At 37.0% G+C, this 14,190-nt stretch overlaps 1 protein-coding gene across 7 annotated transcripts in view; it reads left to right on the top strand.

Moving 5' to 3' along the window:
* LOC128555614 (E3 ubiquitin-protein ligase UBR2-like) overlaps positions 1-14,190 on the top strand; it is a 98,314-nt gene that overhangs the window by 35,376 nt on the left and 48,748 nt on the right. For 4 of the 7 annotated variants that reach the window (XR_008370211.1, XR_008370209.1, XM_053538441.1 and 1 more), the window contains 9 exons: positions 686-787; positions 1,272-1,308; positions 1,652-1,703; positions 2,590-2,688; positions 3,386-3,484; positions 10,518-10,599; positions 10,954-11,029; positions 13,261-13,366; positions 13,986-14,114. Coding sequence is in view for 5 of the 7 variants with exons in the window: in XM_053538441.1 (XP_053394416.1) it covers positions 686-787; positions 1,272-1,308; positions 1,652-1,703; positions 2,590-2,688; positions 3,386-3,484; positions 10,518-10,599; positions 10,954-11,029; positions 13,261-13,366; positions 13,986-14,114 (782 nt within the window). In the remaining 2 variants the exon portion in view is untranslated. The remainder of the gene's footprint in view (positions 1-685; positions 788-1,271; positions 1,309-1,651; positions 1,704-2,589; positions 2,689-3,385; positions 3,485-10,517; positions 10,600-10,953; positions 11,030-13,260; positions 13,367-13,985; positions 14,115-14,190) is intronic. The other 3 variants (XM_053538445.1, XM_053538449.1, XM_053538447.1) reach the window with 2 other exon arrangements.

The following is a 14,190-nucleotide window of genomic DNA, read 5'->3' as shown; positions in this document are numbered from 1 at the left end:
ATGGCCCTTGATTTACCAAAAACACTCAGATTTCTTGCGTAGTTTTACCCCTAAACTGGCGCCTATACTACTAGAAGTATAGAGATCCTTTTGGTGTCAAGAAAGCGCATGCACATGTGAATTAAGTAAACAGTATATAAAGACTGGCTTACTATTTAGATGATTAGGCAGTTGTGGGAGACATGGGCTTTTCTCAAAAGCATCTCTAGTTTTCTCAGTGCAAAAAAGGGGATAAGCACATTGATGTAAAGAAGCTGTTTTTCACTTTCGGCTCTGAAATGAGGACTATGAAGTCTGATTCCTTTAAACAGATTTTTCAGTGGTCTTCTTTGGATATTACTGAAATATATGGCCTGACTTGAACCATCCTGAACATGGTAAGTGCACCTTATGTAGCTAGTGTAGCTAATAATCTTCTTCCTTTTCCTTATTTAGTATTTATTATAACAATACTTTTGAACTGTTAGATAATAACATGGGAGACCATGGCCAAATGGTTAAAGTCGCTGACTGAATCACTTGCACCTTACCAATGTGGGTTTGTGCCTCGCTTGGGGCATAGAAATCTTCATGTTAAGAAGCCATCCAGCTAGCTTGCAGAATGTTGGTGATTAACCCAACAAAAACAAAAGGAAGATAACATGGGTATAGTTTTGCTGTATTAGTTCATGACTTCGTATTACAGATGGATTACGTCGCCTGTTCTGTCTGCTAAGTATGCAGCAACAAGAGAATGAACAGTCATTGATGGAGATACTGTTGTTAGCTGATACACAACTGTGGAAAAGTATGTAAAGTATTGAGATATTAAAATATGAAGTTTTTGTCATTGTGCCATTTCCAGGCTAGGTACATAATCAAGAACACTTCTTCAAGTTTTGAAAAAAGGGAGACAACAGCAAACTAGACACACCTTATTAATACATACAGCTGACATCATGTCCATCCATCTGTCTGTCTGTCCTTTCTGAAGTCTTTGCCTGGATAATTTCTCCCACAGTTCTCAGTGGATTTGGCCAAAACTCATAGAAATATATCCGTAAGAAGTGAACCTGTGCACATTGTCTTGACATACGATGGATCGTGCATGGCTTGGTGAGCCATACATGTTTTTACTTTATCATATTTAAGTGTCCGGTTCAGTTTACTTTTTTTGACTTGTAGATGAAAGTAAAACCTGGTATTGAAACTGACAGTAGTATATTTTTGCTGCATATTTATATGTTGTTACAGTAGGACTTGCTTTGTTATCTTGCTGTGTTTGTTTTCAGCTGCAAGAGTACAGAGTCACCAACTGATGATGGCAGGGTAAGTCTGGTGTCCTAGTAAATGCCAGATAATTTACTTCCCAGTGTACTTTGTTGGCGTATAAATGAGAAAAGGCCTTTTAATTGTACTAAGAAAGATGAACAGTATATGTGCAGTAATGCATGGGTACACTTAATTGGAAGGTCTTACTACATAGATCATGATTTTGTTATACCTGTACTTTGAGCAATAGAAAGTAGAAATTTTGCTGTAATGATGATCATTTATTGTTCAGCCCTTTGTGCTGCAGTGTCAGATGACACTTAAGGGTATAATATTGTTAAAAGATAGTTTTTAAAAACATGATTACATGTTTTCTTATACATTTTTGTACATTTTATAGGGTTTTGATGGATCAGGAATGTAAAAAGAAATTTTCTATAATTTTTACAAAGGTGAGTCATGTTTCAATGCTTTTTACAGTAATTAATGGAATTCAATGGATACTTGATGAAATAGGTTCCTCAAAAAACTGACAGTCTGATTTGTAAGGTAAATTTATGTAAAATGATGGATTTATTGCTTATGTGTTGAGAAAATTGTTTTTAAGGTCCAAAGCAAAATATATTGTTGAGCTTTAATTTGATATATTGGAATAAAAGGAGGAAACACAAAAGGTACAGAACTTACATAGCATAAGAAACCTGGAATTTGACATATGCAGTTTAGCTAGAGACTGACTCAAAGTGACTTATTGACTGATGCTAATGAAATGTAGTGAAAAGTAAAACAGGTGCAATACACTACATACCTTTCAACTTTTTGAATAAGAAATAAGAATTAGTAGATACTGATGTACATGTATGTAAAGTGGTGCATTCTTAAAACAATGCATTATGTGCAGTGAAAGAAAATAATGATTTTCATACCTGTTGAAGTTATGACTTTCTGAAACTGAGGGCAATAATTAAACCATTTCGCACACAGCTTTGATATACACCCAAAGGGACATATTATGGTATGATGCCGGTGTCCGTCTGACAGTCGGTCCATCCTTCTGTTAGCAGTTTCGTGTCCCCTGTAACTCTTGAACCCTTTGAAGGATTTCAAAGAAACTTGACGCAAATGTTCACCACATCCAGACGACGTGCAGAGCACATGGTTTGGATAGCTCACTTCAAGGTCAAGGTCACATTTAGGAGTCAAAGGTCATACCTTTTGGCGTATATTGCTCTGCATTGCGGTGCTGTTTTTAAACTTGGACCAGTGTGAAGTCTGCCATGAGTTTATGAAAGGATTATCCAACATTTATAATTGTGTGTATGTTATCTTCTGCTGCAGCACTATACCAATCTGATGAAGGCATTTTGTATGGATGACCATGATCATGATGTCTCAATCGCCTCGCTCTCCGTTCAAATATTTACTGTTATATCTCTGGTATGTTATATATATATATTATAAACAAGGGGGCAGGTGTGAAATGCCACAGCTTTTAAAGGAATATGTGTGTTTCAAAGTTCTGCTTTTGCTGGGGTCAAGAAAGAGTTGTTATTCAATTCATATAGCCAAGGTTGTTATTAAATTTTATATATCCATACATTTAGAAGGAAGAATCATACATATTCCTTTAGGTCAAAGACTGTATCCATAGAACTGTTCTTTGTGGAAAAATATTCTCCCTATTCATTCCACTGAAGATTATGATGTTCATGGAGTAAACATAAACAAAAGAACTTGTCAAGAAATGAAAAAGGAAATGCAGTGTAACTGTAAAAATTAATTTATTTTTCTGAAGTTCATACAAAATGAACAATAGAATATTGTTAGCAAATTGATAATGAATTGCTAGCTATTCTGTCATCCAGTTTGCATGAACTTGGAAAAAAGTAAGTTCATCTTTAAATGAAATTTCATGTTTGTCTCAGTAATTTTTAAAGTTCACATGGCTCTAAAACACAATATTAAACTCAGCTTTGAAAACAATATATATGTACTTGAAAGAAAATGCTTTTTGTAAATGGTTTAGATTAGAAGGGAACAGAATTATCTACAAAGTACTGGTTGCTATGGTTACAGTCAGCTTGTGTATACTGAACAGTTTTAGTAATGCTGGTTATTTTTGTTTTATTTTTAGTGCTATAACTCGCTTATGAAGGAGTTTATACTGGATGACCATTATAGGACAGTCTCTGTAACGAAAATGTCTGTACAAATTTTCACAGTACCCACCTTGGTACGTCATTTATAGGTTTCATTGTAAAACATAGTATTCTTTGTTTCATTTTCCAAAAGATACGGAAACATACAGGTTGATTCATTCAAATAGATCCATTCATAGATGCTAATGGTTTACAGTTTATCATATATTATCAAATATTTACATTCGCTCTATTCTTTTCCATTGAAACTTTTGACGTTCATTTCGTATGAACAGCAAAAGGAAAGGCGCGAAAGTTACATCATCGCTGCTTAGTGAAAACCGACCACTGTTTTGGCGACGTCCGCGTATAGTCAGGGAGAACGTTCCTTAGTTGACGTCGCAGTTGTTCCGTCTGGTGAACAGAATGGCCGGGAAGCTGATTTTAATGTTAACTGCTACAAATTATATGCAATTCATTATATTATACAGTTTACAAATGGTAAGGCAATATAATGTAAATATAAGAAATGAAACTATTTTTTTTCAGTGTTCATGTGGAATGAATGACAGAATAGGATCGGCAAATTAAACAAATTAAGCGCCAATCCTATTCTGTCGTTCATTTCGCATGAACATCAAAAAAATCATTTCATTTCTTAAGTATATGTTTCTGCTGCAACGAATTTTAGATGTCTGTCTGTCACATTGATTCCTATATTCTCAGTCAAATACAGTATAGGATTACAAATTGATAAGCACAGGTCAACAGGATTTTTTTAGTGTAATTTTAAAGCTATATTTTAGGGCCTCTATGGCTGAGTTGTTAAGGTTACTGACTTTGAATCACTTGCCCCTCACCAATGTTCGGTTCAAGCCTAACTCAGGGCATTGAATTCTTCATATGAAGAAGCCATCCAGCAGTATTCTGCCGAGGCTGAGATTTTGCAGGAATGTGGAGTAAAATTACAAATATTGCACTTAGATTGGTCTAAAAGCATCAGTTGTCGCTTTAAGAAAATGCATGGGACAAATCGGCAAATAAGATTAACAGAACTGAGTACAAATTGTTCATTCCTTCACCTCCATTTTCCTGCAAAACGTCAAGGAAAACGTCAAGTAAAGAAAAGTAGAATGATTTTTAACTACTTTTCGTCATCTACAGGCAACAAAACATTCAAACTAATGATGATTGGCCTAGGACTCTGTAGTTCCCCATGAAAAGCCAATAGACAGCTTAAATGCTGATGTTGTTGACTGTTCCCAACCCACTGCATCAGCATGTGAAATTGAAAGTAACTTAAGTAAGTCCCTTCACAGCTCAAAATCCCTCAACTGTTCCACACCCATTGTCTCAAAAACTGAAAATGTGCCCCAAAGTCCAATCTACAGAGAGCTTAGAAAACTCTTGTTAAGCCAAAAAGAAAAGTCTTAGCAAATTTCAGGACAGTTGGTCAAAGGATAATAAATGGCTAGATTACAACAAAAAATCCAGTCATAGTAATATTAATGATGCCTCCGCTGCTTAGTGGTTAAGGTCGCTGAATTCATATCACTTGCCCCTCACCGATGTGTGTTTGAGCCTCATTCGGGGCGTTGAATTCTTCATGTGAAAAAGCCATCCAAATGGTTACAGAAGATCGGTTGTTCTACCCAGACATCTGCTTGTGATGAAATAAAGCACGGAGGAGCACCTTTGGTCTTTATCCACCATCAAAGCTGGAAAGTCGCCATATTACCTATAATTGTGTTGGTGTTATGTTGAACCCAACAAAGAAAAGAGAACAATGATATAATGCTCCAAAAGTTACTGTCTCCAAGAGTTTTTAAATGTTTCCACTTTTTTTAGCTCGCCTGTCACAAAGTGACAAGGTGAGCTTTTGTGATCACGCAGCGTCCGTCGTCCGTGCGTAAACTTTTGCTTGTGACCACTCTAAGAGTTCACATTTTTCATGGGATCTTTATGAAAGTTGGTCAGAATGTTCATCTTGATGATATCTATGTCAAGTTCGAAACTGGGTCACGTGCGGTCCAAAACTAGGTCGGTAGGTCTAAAAATAGAAAATCATTGTGACCTCCCTAGAGGCCATATTTTTCAATGGATCTTCAAGAAAATTGGTCAGAATGTTCATCTTGATGATATCTAGGTCAAGTTCGAAACTGGGTCACGTGTCATCAAAAACTAGGTCAGTAGGTCAAATACTACTTCTTCTTGTCGTTCGCATCTACATTTTCAGACCAGTAGCCTCGATGAAACTTGTGGTCTGCCTAAGATCCTCAGTGCCTCCATACAGTTTCTGGTGGAATGAGGTATCTATTGGCCAAGTCGCAGCTCGCTCCTGGTCGTGCCTTTTACATCTCTGAAGTATATGCTCCGCAGTCTGATCTTCTTCACCACATGGACAAGTTGGCGATGATGTCAGTCTGTATTTCTTGTACATGTGAGCATTGAGCTTGTTGTGCCCTGAGCGGAGCCTGACCATCATCACTTGTTCAGACCGATCAAGGAGATGAAAAGCATCTTCCTCCATCCTTGGTCTCGTTAGTGCCTTGATGATGATGACTTTCTCCTTGTAACTCACAGGTGCTGTTTGTTGTTCTGACTGAGCTCCTAGCTTAGCCAGTTTGTCTGCCTCTTCATTGCCTGCAAGTCCACAATGGGATGGAATCCACTGAAGTGCTACTTTGCAGGCTAAATTCAGGCTCTGCATTCTCCTGGCTAGCTGCGGAGCTTTATTGTTGATCAGAGCTTCCATGACAGACAGTGCATCTGTGAAAAAGACCACTGAGGAGCTTTCTTCTGCTGAGTCTTCAACCATTGAGACGGCCTTCATGAGTGCTTCAGTCTCTGCCTTATAGTTGCTGCAGTGTTTTCCTGTGGCTGCATGTAGTGTTTCTCTCTTGCCAGATGGGTATTGAATGAAAACTCCTGCTCCTCCATCTTTGACGGCGCATGTGGCTGATCCGTCTGTATAGACATGAGTCCATAATTCCGGAGGATAGTCTTCATTGATCATAGCAAGTGTGAGGCTCTTCCGAATGCCTTCATCCTCTTGCTTCCCGCGGTCAAGACGAGGAACAGCAAGTCTCACAGTCACTGAGGACAGATCATTCGCTAGTGGGTTTATGATGTCTTCACTACCAAAGGGAGTCGTTGGAATGCTCAGCTCAGTTTTGAACTCTCGGTTGAGTTTCTTTGCCTCATGTATGAAGCTGCTACGTTTGAGGCAATTTTTTGTATAGCCATCTAGCTTGGCTTTCATGGGATGGTCTTGAAAAGACCTGAACTTCTCTGCTTGAAGCAGAACCTTTGCATGTCTTCTGTCTTGTAACGGCTGTGTGCCTATTAGCTTCTCCATGAAGGAGATTGGTGTAGACTTTGTAGCACCTGTCATGATCCGCAATGCTTGGTTCTGAACCTTGTCTAAAGCCTGTTGGTTAGTTTTGGCAGTAGTGGACCAGGCAGTTGAGCTATACTCTAAATGGGGTCTCACTGTTCCCTGATATACTGTCTTGAGTATTTGCTCATTTGCTCCCCACGTTGTTCCCGCAAGTTTGCGCATCATGGCAAGCTTTTTACGGGCCTTCCCTTCTGCTTGACTAATGTGGGGCTTCCAGGTTAGCCGTTTGTCAAAGGTCACTCCAAGGTATTTTGCCTCGTCTGCTTCAATCAGCGAAGTATTTCCCATCTTGATTTTACTCGCCCTCTGCTTTGACGACAGGGAAAATAGTGTGGTGGACGATTTCTCTGTATTGATCGATACACACCAATCTTCAGCCCAAGCTGAAAGCTTGTTGATGGCTTCTTGCATCCTGTATGTGGCTGTAGTGGCATGTTCTTCCTTACACCATAACACCAGATCGTCAGCGTAGAGAGCAGCTTTAACTCCTTTCGGTAGTTCAGACACCAGATCATTGATGAAAAGCAAGAAGAGTGTAGGGGATAAGACTCAGCCTTGTGGGACACCATGACGCAACAGGAACTTCCTACTGCTGGCATGTTCTAAACCGACTCTTGCTCTCCTGTTGTGGAGGTATGACTTAATCCACCTCAGCATGTGACCTCCTACTCCAGTCCTCATCAGCTTGACAAAGAGTCCATCAGTCCAGACTTTGTCAAACGCCCTAGTAGGTCAAATAATGAAAAAACCTTGTGACCTCTCTGGAGGCCATATTTTTCATGGGATCTGTATGAAAGTTGGTCTGAATGTTCATCTTGATGATATCTAGGTCATATTCGAAACTGGGTAACGTGCCTTCAAAAACTAGGTCAGTAGGTCAAATAATGAAACAACCTTGTGACCTCTCTAGAGGCCATACTTTCGAATGGATCTTCATGAAAATTGGTCAGAATGTTCATCTTGATGATATCTAGGTCAAGTTGAAAAATGGGTCCCGTGCCTTCAAAAACTAGGTCAGTAGGTCAAATAATAAAAAAACCTTGTGACCTCTCTAGAGGCCATATTATTCATGAGATCTTCATGAAAATTGGTCAGAATTTTTATCTTGATGATATCTAGGTCAAGTTTAAAACTGGGTCACATGAGCTCAAAAACTAGGTCACTATGTGAAATAATAGAAAAACGATGTTATACTCAAAACTGGGTCATGTGGTAACAGGTGAGCGATTCAGGACCATCATGGTCTTCTTGTTCTTATCAAGGGCACAAGTGTCACCTACATTTTTGATCCTTAGCAGAACACTGCATCCAGCTGGCTTACAGAAGGTCATTGGTTCTACCTGGGTGACTGCCTGTGATGAAGTAATGCATTGAGGGGCACCTAGAGTCCTCCTCCACCTTGAAAAGCTGGAAAGTCGCCCTATGGCCTATAATTGTGTCAGTGTGATGATAAATCCTAGAAAAACAAAAACAAAAAAAGATGTGTATCACTTTTTGAGCACATTTGAATAACTAACATGGCATAGATTGCAAGCTATACCTGGAAGATATATCTTGCTTAATGACTTGTGAACTGCTCACAGTTATTTCTTTGTTGAATCCCATGTCATGCAGATCTATTGTTTTACTTATAATTTCAAAAGAAGTATTATAATTTATATTTTGATTTCTTGGAATCCTTTCTAGACTCAAAAGAGACTTTTTTGATTATTCTCATGACAGTAGTTGGAAATTTTTTTATTGTAAAAATATTTGCTGTCTCATTATGGACTGGAAGTTTGTTTAAAGGGTAAGGAATGCCTAACAGTTAGTTGATTTTATATTAAAACTGTTGGCCAACTATTCATAGCACTGGAGAAAGTTGGGCCAGTGTTTAAAAAAATTGTCATTTTTAAGTTCAAGAAAATGGCTTGGAGACAGCCAGTGTAATGTGTTTATATATGACCTCAGTTACACACTGCACAATTATTTACTCAGCAAATACCTTTAAAACAGGTTAATATCTCAAGTTTCAAGATTTTATGAATTTCTTTTGGTACTAGGTGGATAAAGGAGATAAATTATTTTACAGAAGTAAGGATTATTTTTTAGCTGATTTTGAGAAAAAAAATCACAGCCTTTGATTCATTAGGAGAACATTTCAGTAATATTTTTATTGTGTACTGCTTCGTATTTGTAAATTTTCATGATGATATTAGTGCCATTTATGTAACTGTGTGAGTTCTTGAAAATGTTTGTTTCTTAGTGAAGCTGAATTTTAAGTGGAACTATATTACAATTATCTGCAACCATGACACAGAATATCAGGCTAAGGCATGTGTATTATAGGTAAATTAATGATTAATAGAGACTGCCTCTTGATCTGCATGATAAAGCAGTTATTGAAACAAAAGGCCCAGTAAGATAGAAAAAAAGTTTTAAGTGAGATATAAATCTTTTTGTCTTGTTCAGGTATAATCTTTTATTTTACACCTGACATATCTTGATACATTGAATAATTTCATTTCTGCTGAATCAAAAATATGTATCCATTTATATTCTTGTGAGATGTTGAAATAAGTTTTACAGAACTTGTAAACATTTCATGAGTGTTTATGGGTAAGTAAGACATCACTAAATGGAACATTTTTTTTCACTGAGTTCTGTTAGATAGCAAGAGTCATCTGTGCTTGGCCTGCATGCTTGCTTTAGCTATCACTCAGAGCTAGGCTGTATTTTACTGAGTGTTTAGGATGGAAAATTTCAGAGTAGGAAGTTGCCTAAGCATAGTATTTTACAAGACATGCTATCTCTTGGTGCACAGTACTGCAAGGATGTCAGAGCAGAAAATTCACCAAATGCACTATTTCTTGGTGAAGAGCAGAGTATAGATAATGTTAGAGTAGAAAATTTACTAAGCATCACTGCTACCAGTACTTCTGGGCGCAGAGTATATCTTGGATTACTTCAGAATAGAAAATTCACTAGGTGTTTTACCTCATGGTGCAGAATATAGCATGGATAATTTCAAAATAAAACATTCACTAAGCTGAAGCATGCTACATCTGGGTGCAGGGTGTATTGTAGCTTGGATAAATTCAAAGTAGAAAATTCACGAAACTTTTATTTCACGGTGCAGCATATAGCATTGATGATTTCAGAATAAAACATTCACTAAGCATGATACTTCTCCTGTGCAGGGTTTATCAGTGGTTGACAGTCAAACATTTTTGATTTTTAGTATAATCAAGTTTGAAAAGCCAGTGAACCAAACCAGTACAAAAATAAGACTCAGAAATAAAATGTATATGAAGACCCTTTGGAAGCACAGACCACAATCAAGCAAAATATATAGGAAGTGAGCTTGTCGGTCAGTCTGTCCGTTGGTTTTCATGGTTCCCGGACAATAACTCATGAAAGGCTTGACAGATTTAAATAAATTTGGTACACAGGTGTAACATCATAAAATACAGGTCAGTTTCAACTTTGCCTACTAACCACCATTTTTTTTAATGCAGTTTTGGCCCTTTCCAACTTAAAATTTGTCAAACTATGGTTGCCATACTTCTGTGACAAGGCCGTATTGTGGGGGTATTATTCGTCACTCCTATGACAGTTCTAGTTTGTCTGTTCAGGAGAGATAATAAAATGTGCAACACCTCTCTTACCCACTAGCACCAGCTTTTGTGGAAGCGAGTCATGTGATGCAAACTTATGCCTGCCTGAATTTTTGAAACTTTTTTTTTCAGGCTCGACTATTGGTAGCAGAACATAACCTTCTTGCTGTGATATTACAAACATTCTTACAGGCTTGTGAAGAGAAGAAGAACAGTAAGTTGTCATGTTATAAAGTTGATTTTGTTACAATATAAGTTTTGATAGGCAAGACATAGGTACTGGTAATATAGCAGTAAATTAGTGCAAAATATGAATATCTCTAATTTATGACTTGATGTGTACACAAGTAAGAGGCAGGTAAGGTATTGTATGTTGTTTTATTAGTAAAGAAGAAAATTCTGGGATGACATCAAATCTTTTTAAGGGAACAAAGCTTTGCATTTCCTAACATTTTGTAAACATTATTTAATGAACTCGGTTAATCTGGATCATATCTCCCTTTACTTCCATTTGTAAATAGACATTTTCTCATATTTGATGATGAATTAAATTAAATGTTACTTTCAGAGGATGGTAAACTAACATTTGAGCGTGCAGGGACACAGACATTTAAACGAGCTTGTTTCTCACTACATGATCTCAAGTAAGATTACATTGTTTTATCTGCAGACTTTAACAAAAAATTAAGATGGAAATATTCTTACTTATATTTCAAAGAAGAGGGGTATATTATTAGCTCATCTGATTTTTTGAAAAAAAATGATGAGTTATTGTCATCACTTGAGCGGTTGTCGGCGTCGGCGTCGGCGTCTGCGTCGGCGTTGCCTGGTTAAGTTTTATGTTTAGGTCAGCTTTTCTCCTAAACTATCAAAGCTATTGCTTTGAAACTTGGAATACTTGTTCACCATCATAAGCTGACCCTGTATAGCAAGAAACATAACTCCATCTTGCTTTTTGCAAGATTTATGGCCCCTTTTGTACTTAGAAAATATCAGATTTCTTGGTTAAGTTTTATGTTTAGGTCAACTTTTCTCCTAAACTATCAAAGCTATTGCTTTGAAACTTGGAATACTTGTTCACCATCATAAGCAGACCCTGTACATCAAGAAACATAACTCCATCTTCCTTTTTGCAAGATTTATTGCCCCTTTTGGACTTAGAAAATCAGTTTTCTTGGTTAAGTTTTATGTTTAGGTCAGCTTTTATCCTAAACTATCAAAGCTATTGCTTTAAAACTTGCAACACTTGTTCACCATCATAAGTTGACCCTGTACAGCAAGAAACATAACTCTGTCCTGCTTTTTGCAAGATTTATGGCCCCTTTTGGACTTAGAAAATATCAGATTTCTTGGTTAAGTTTTATGTTTAGGTCAACTTTTTCTCTTAAACTATCAAAGCTATTGCTTTGAAACTTGCAACACTTGTTCACCATCATAAGCTGACCCTGTACAGCAAGCAACATAACTCCATCCTGCTTTTTGCAATAATTATTGTCCCTTTTGGACTTAGAAAATCATTTTCTTGGTTGAGTATTATGTTTAAGTCAACTTTTCTCATAAACTATCAAAGCTATTGCTTTAAAACTTGCAACAGTTTTTCACCATCATAAGTGGACACTGTACATCAAGAAACATAACTCTATCCTGCTTTTTGCAAGAATGATGGCCCTTTTTAGACTTAGAAAATCATGGGTAGGACAATATTTCTATTACACAAAAAAAATCAGATGAGCGTCAGCACCCGCAAGGCGGTGCTCTTGTTTTGCTCATTGTAGGTCTGTTAGTCTGTGTTGGTTTACGATCAGTAACGAGAATGTGTGGTCAGACATTGGTCTAGCTTCATAGGATGATTGCTGTGGTCAGTAGATGACCCCTGTGTTTTAAGGGATCAGTAGTTAAAGGTTAAGGTCACACTGATCTTGTGAGTGAAAATGGTTTCCACTCAATAGATAAAATAAAGCCCATGGCTTGCAAACGTGAATCTTCATAGGATGTTTGCCTGGTGTCAGTAAATGACTCCTATTGTTTATTTAGGTTGGTAGGTCAAAGGTCAAGGTTACAGTGACCTTGGCACTGAAAGCAGTTTCTGCTTGGTATTTAAAGAACAATATTGGTTACAGACATCAGCTTTTATGCTATGATTACTTGTGGTCAGTAGATGAACCATGTCAATTTTTAGGATCAATAGGTCAATGTCATAGAGGGCCTGGGACTGAAAAACAGTTTCCAGTCAATAACTAAAGACCGATTCAACCTACAGTCCTCAAGCTTTATTAGATTGTTTCAGCGTTGATATGTCAAAGGCCAATTGACAGTGCCATCTAGACTGAAAATGGTTTCTGCTGAGTCATCTGAAAAAAGCTTCAGCTGTCAGGCTTCTTAGTAGGATGGTTTTCTGTAGTTAGTAGAGGATGGTTTTTGAGATCATTGGTCAAAGCTCAGGGCAACAACATACAAAATAGTTGGTCAAAGTCAAAGTGATGGCTAGACTAAATAACTGATTCTGCTCAATAATCAAAGAAGATTCTTCATAAAATGATTGCCAGTAGTCATTCTGTCAAAGTTCAAGGTCACAGCATAGAAAGTTATATACACACTTGCCATTTCATCGTTGGTGGCATATGTGTTTTGCATGTGTCTTGTGGAACAGTTTTAGATTAATAGATTGTTTTTAATTTTCTGGTTTTAAGTTGAAGTGGTCAGATAAGTTATAGCTTTTAAAGATTCTACACCTAGCTTAGCATTTCACCATTTTTCAAAACATTTTTGTGATAACACTATTTATAGATACAATATGAAATCTGGTCATCTTGCAGAAAGATGTAAGCTGGCAAAACTAAAATGTAGTACATTTATTCTTGCTGTTTTGTTTTAGATATGCATTGATATGTAAACCAGGGCCTGGAGAATGGACTGATGATTTACGGAAGAGTTTTATAGAAGGTTTTGCATGCTTTCTAGACCTCCTAAAGTTGATTGAGGTAAGAGCTGTGTCAGTGATTTAGTTAAAGTTTTAATAGAAATCATGTTCTTTCCTTCTTTCTAGACTTTAAACATACCTGGTTAGTATGTACCTAATTGTCAAACCAAGTTAACTGCCGTGATCTTTGGTTAGCCTGCCCACTTGGCTCGATAGGTTGAATGCAGGTCTATGGGCATAGCACATGTTCTCCATGATGATTTAATTGTGTCTGTAATCATTGGTCCTCATCCTCTGATCCATCAGAAGTTAGCAGTTACTTTCAGAGAACAGATATACACAAGAAAACAGATTAGGATAAGTCCCTGCTGTTACATTACTGATGTACTGTTTAAAAGTAAGTGCTAAACCCAAAACAGACCAAAAAATGTTTTATTGTTATCTTAATTGAGCTCTTAAACATAAATTTTCTATCGTTTTATTTGTTTGTTTTTTTCACAAATGTTCTGTTAAAATTTGCTTCATTAAATTTATTAACATTTATGTAGAATAGTTGATTACTTTTTACTATAAATTCTTTTTCTGAAATTGATCTGTTGAAGAGAGTAAACCACAAATTTTTATGTTATCAAAACATGTTTTTACAGTTGTTGACAAATGCTGTATATAATGTGTTACAGGGCATGGATCATGTCAAGAGACAGACAGGACAACATCTGGAGTTTGAACCAGAATGGGAAGGGGCATTTAACTTACAGCTGAAATTAGAAGATAATATAGTGTTGTTTCTAGAGTGGTGTGGTAGTGATGTAAGTATCAACTCCAGTCTTGTCAAATTTACATGCAAGCCAGCCCAATTAGCTCAATAGGGAGAGCGAACTACAG

Source organism: Mercenaria mercenaria, chromosome 1 (genome assembly GCF_021730395.1).
Source record: "Mercenaria mercenaria strain notata chromosome 1, MADL_Memer_1, whole genome shotgun sequence".
Classification (NCBI taxonomy): Eukaryota; Metazoa; Mollusca; class Bivalvia; order Venerida; family Veneridae; genus Mercenaria; species Mercenaria mercenaria.
Note: the sequence above shows the minus strand (reverse complement) of the source record. Positions and strands in the feature narration are given on the sequence as shown.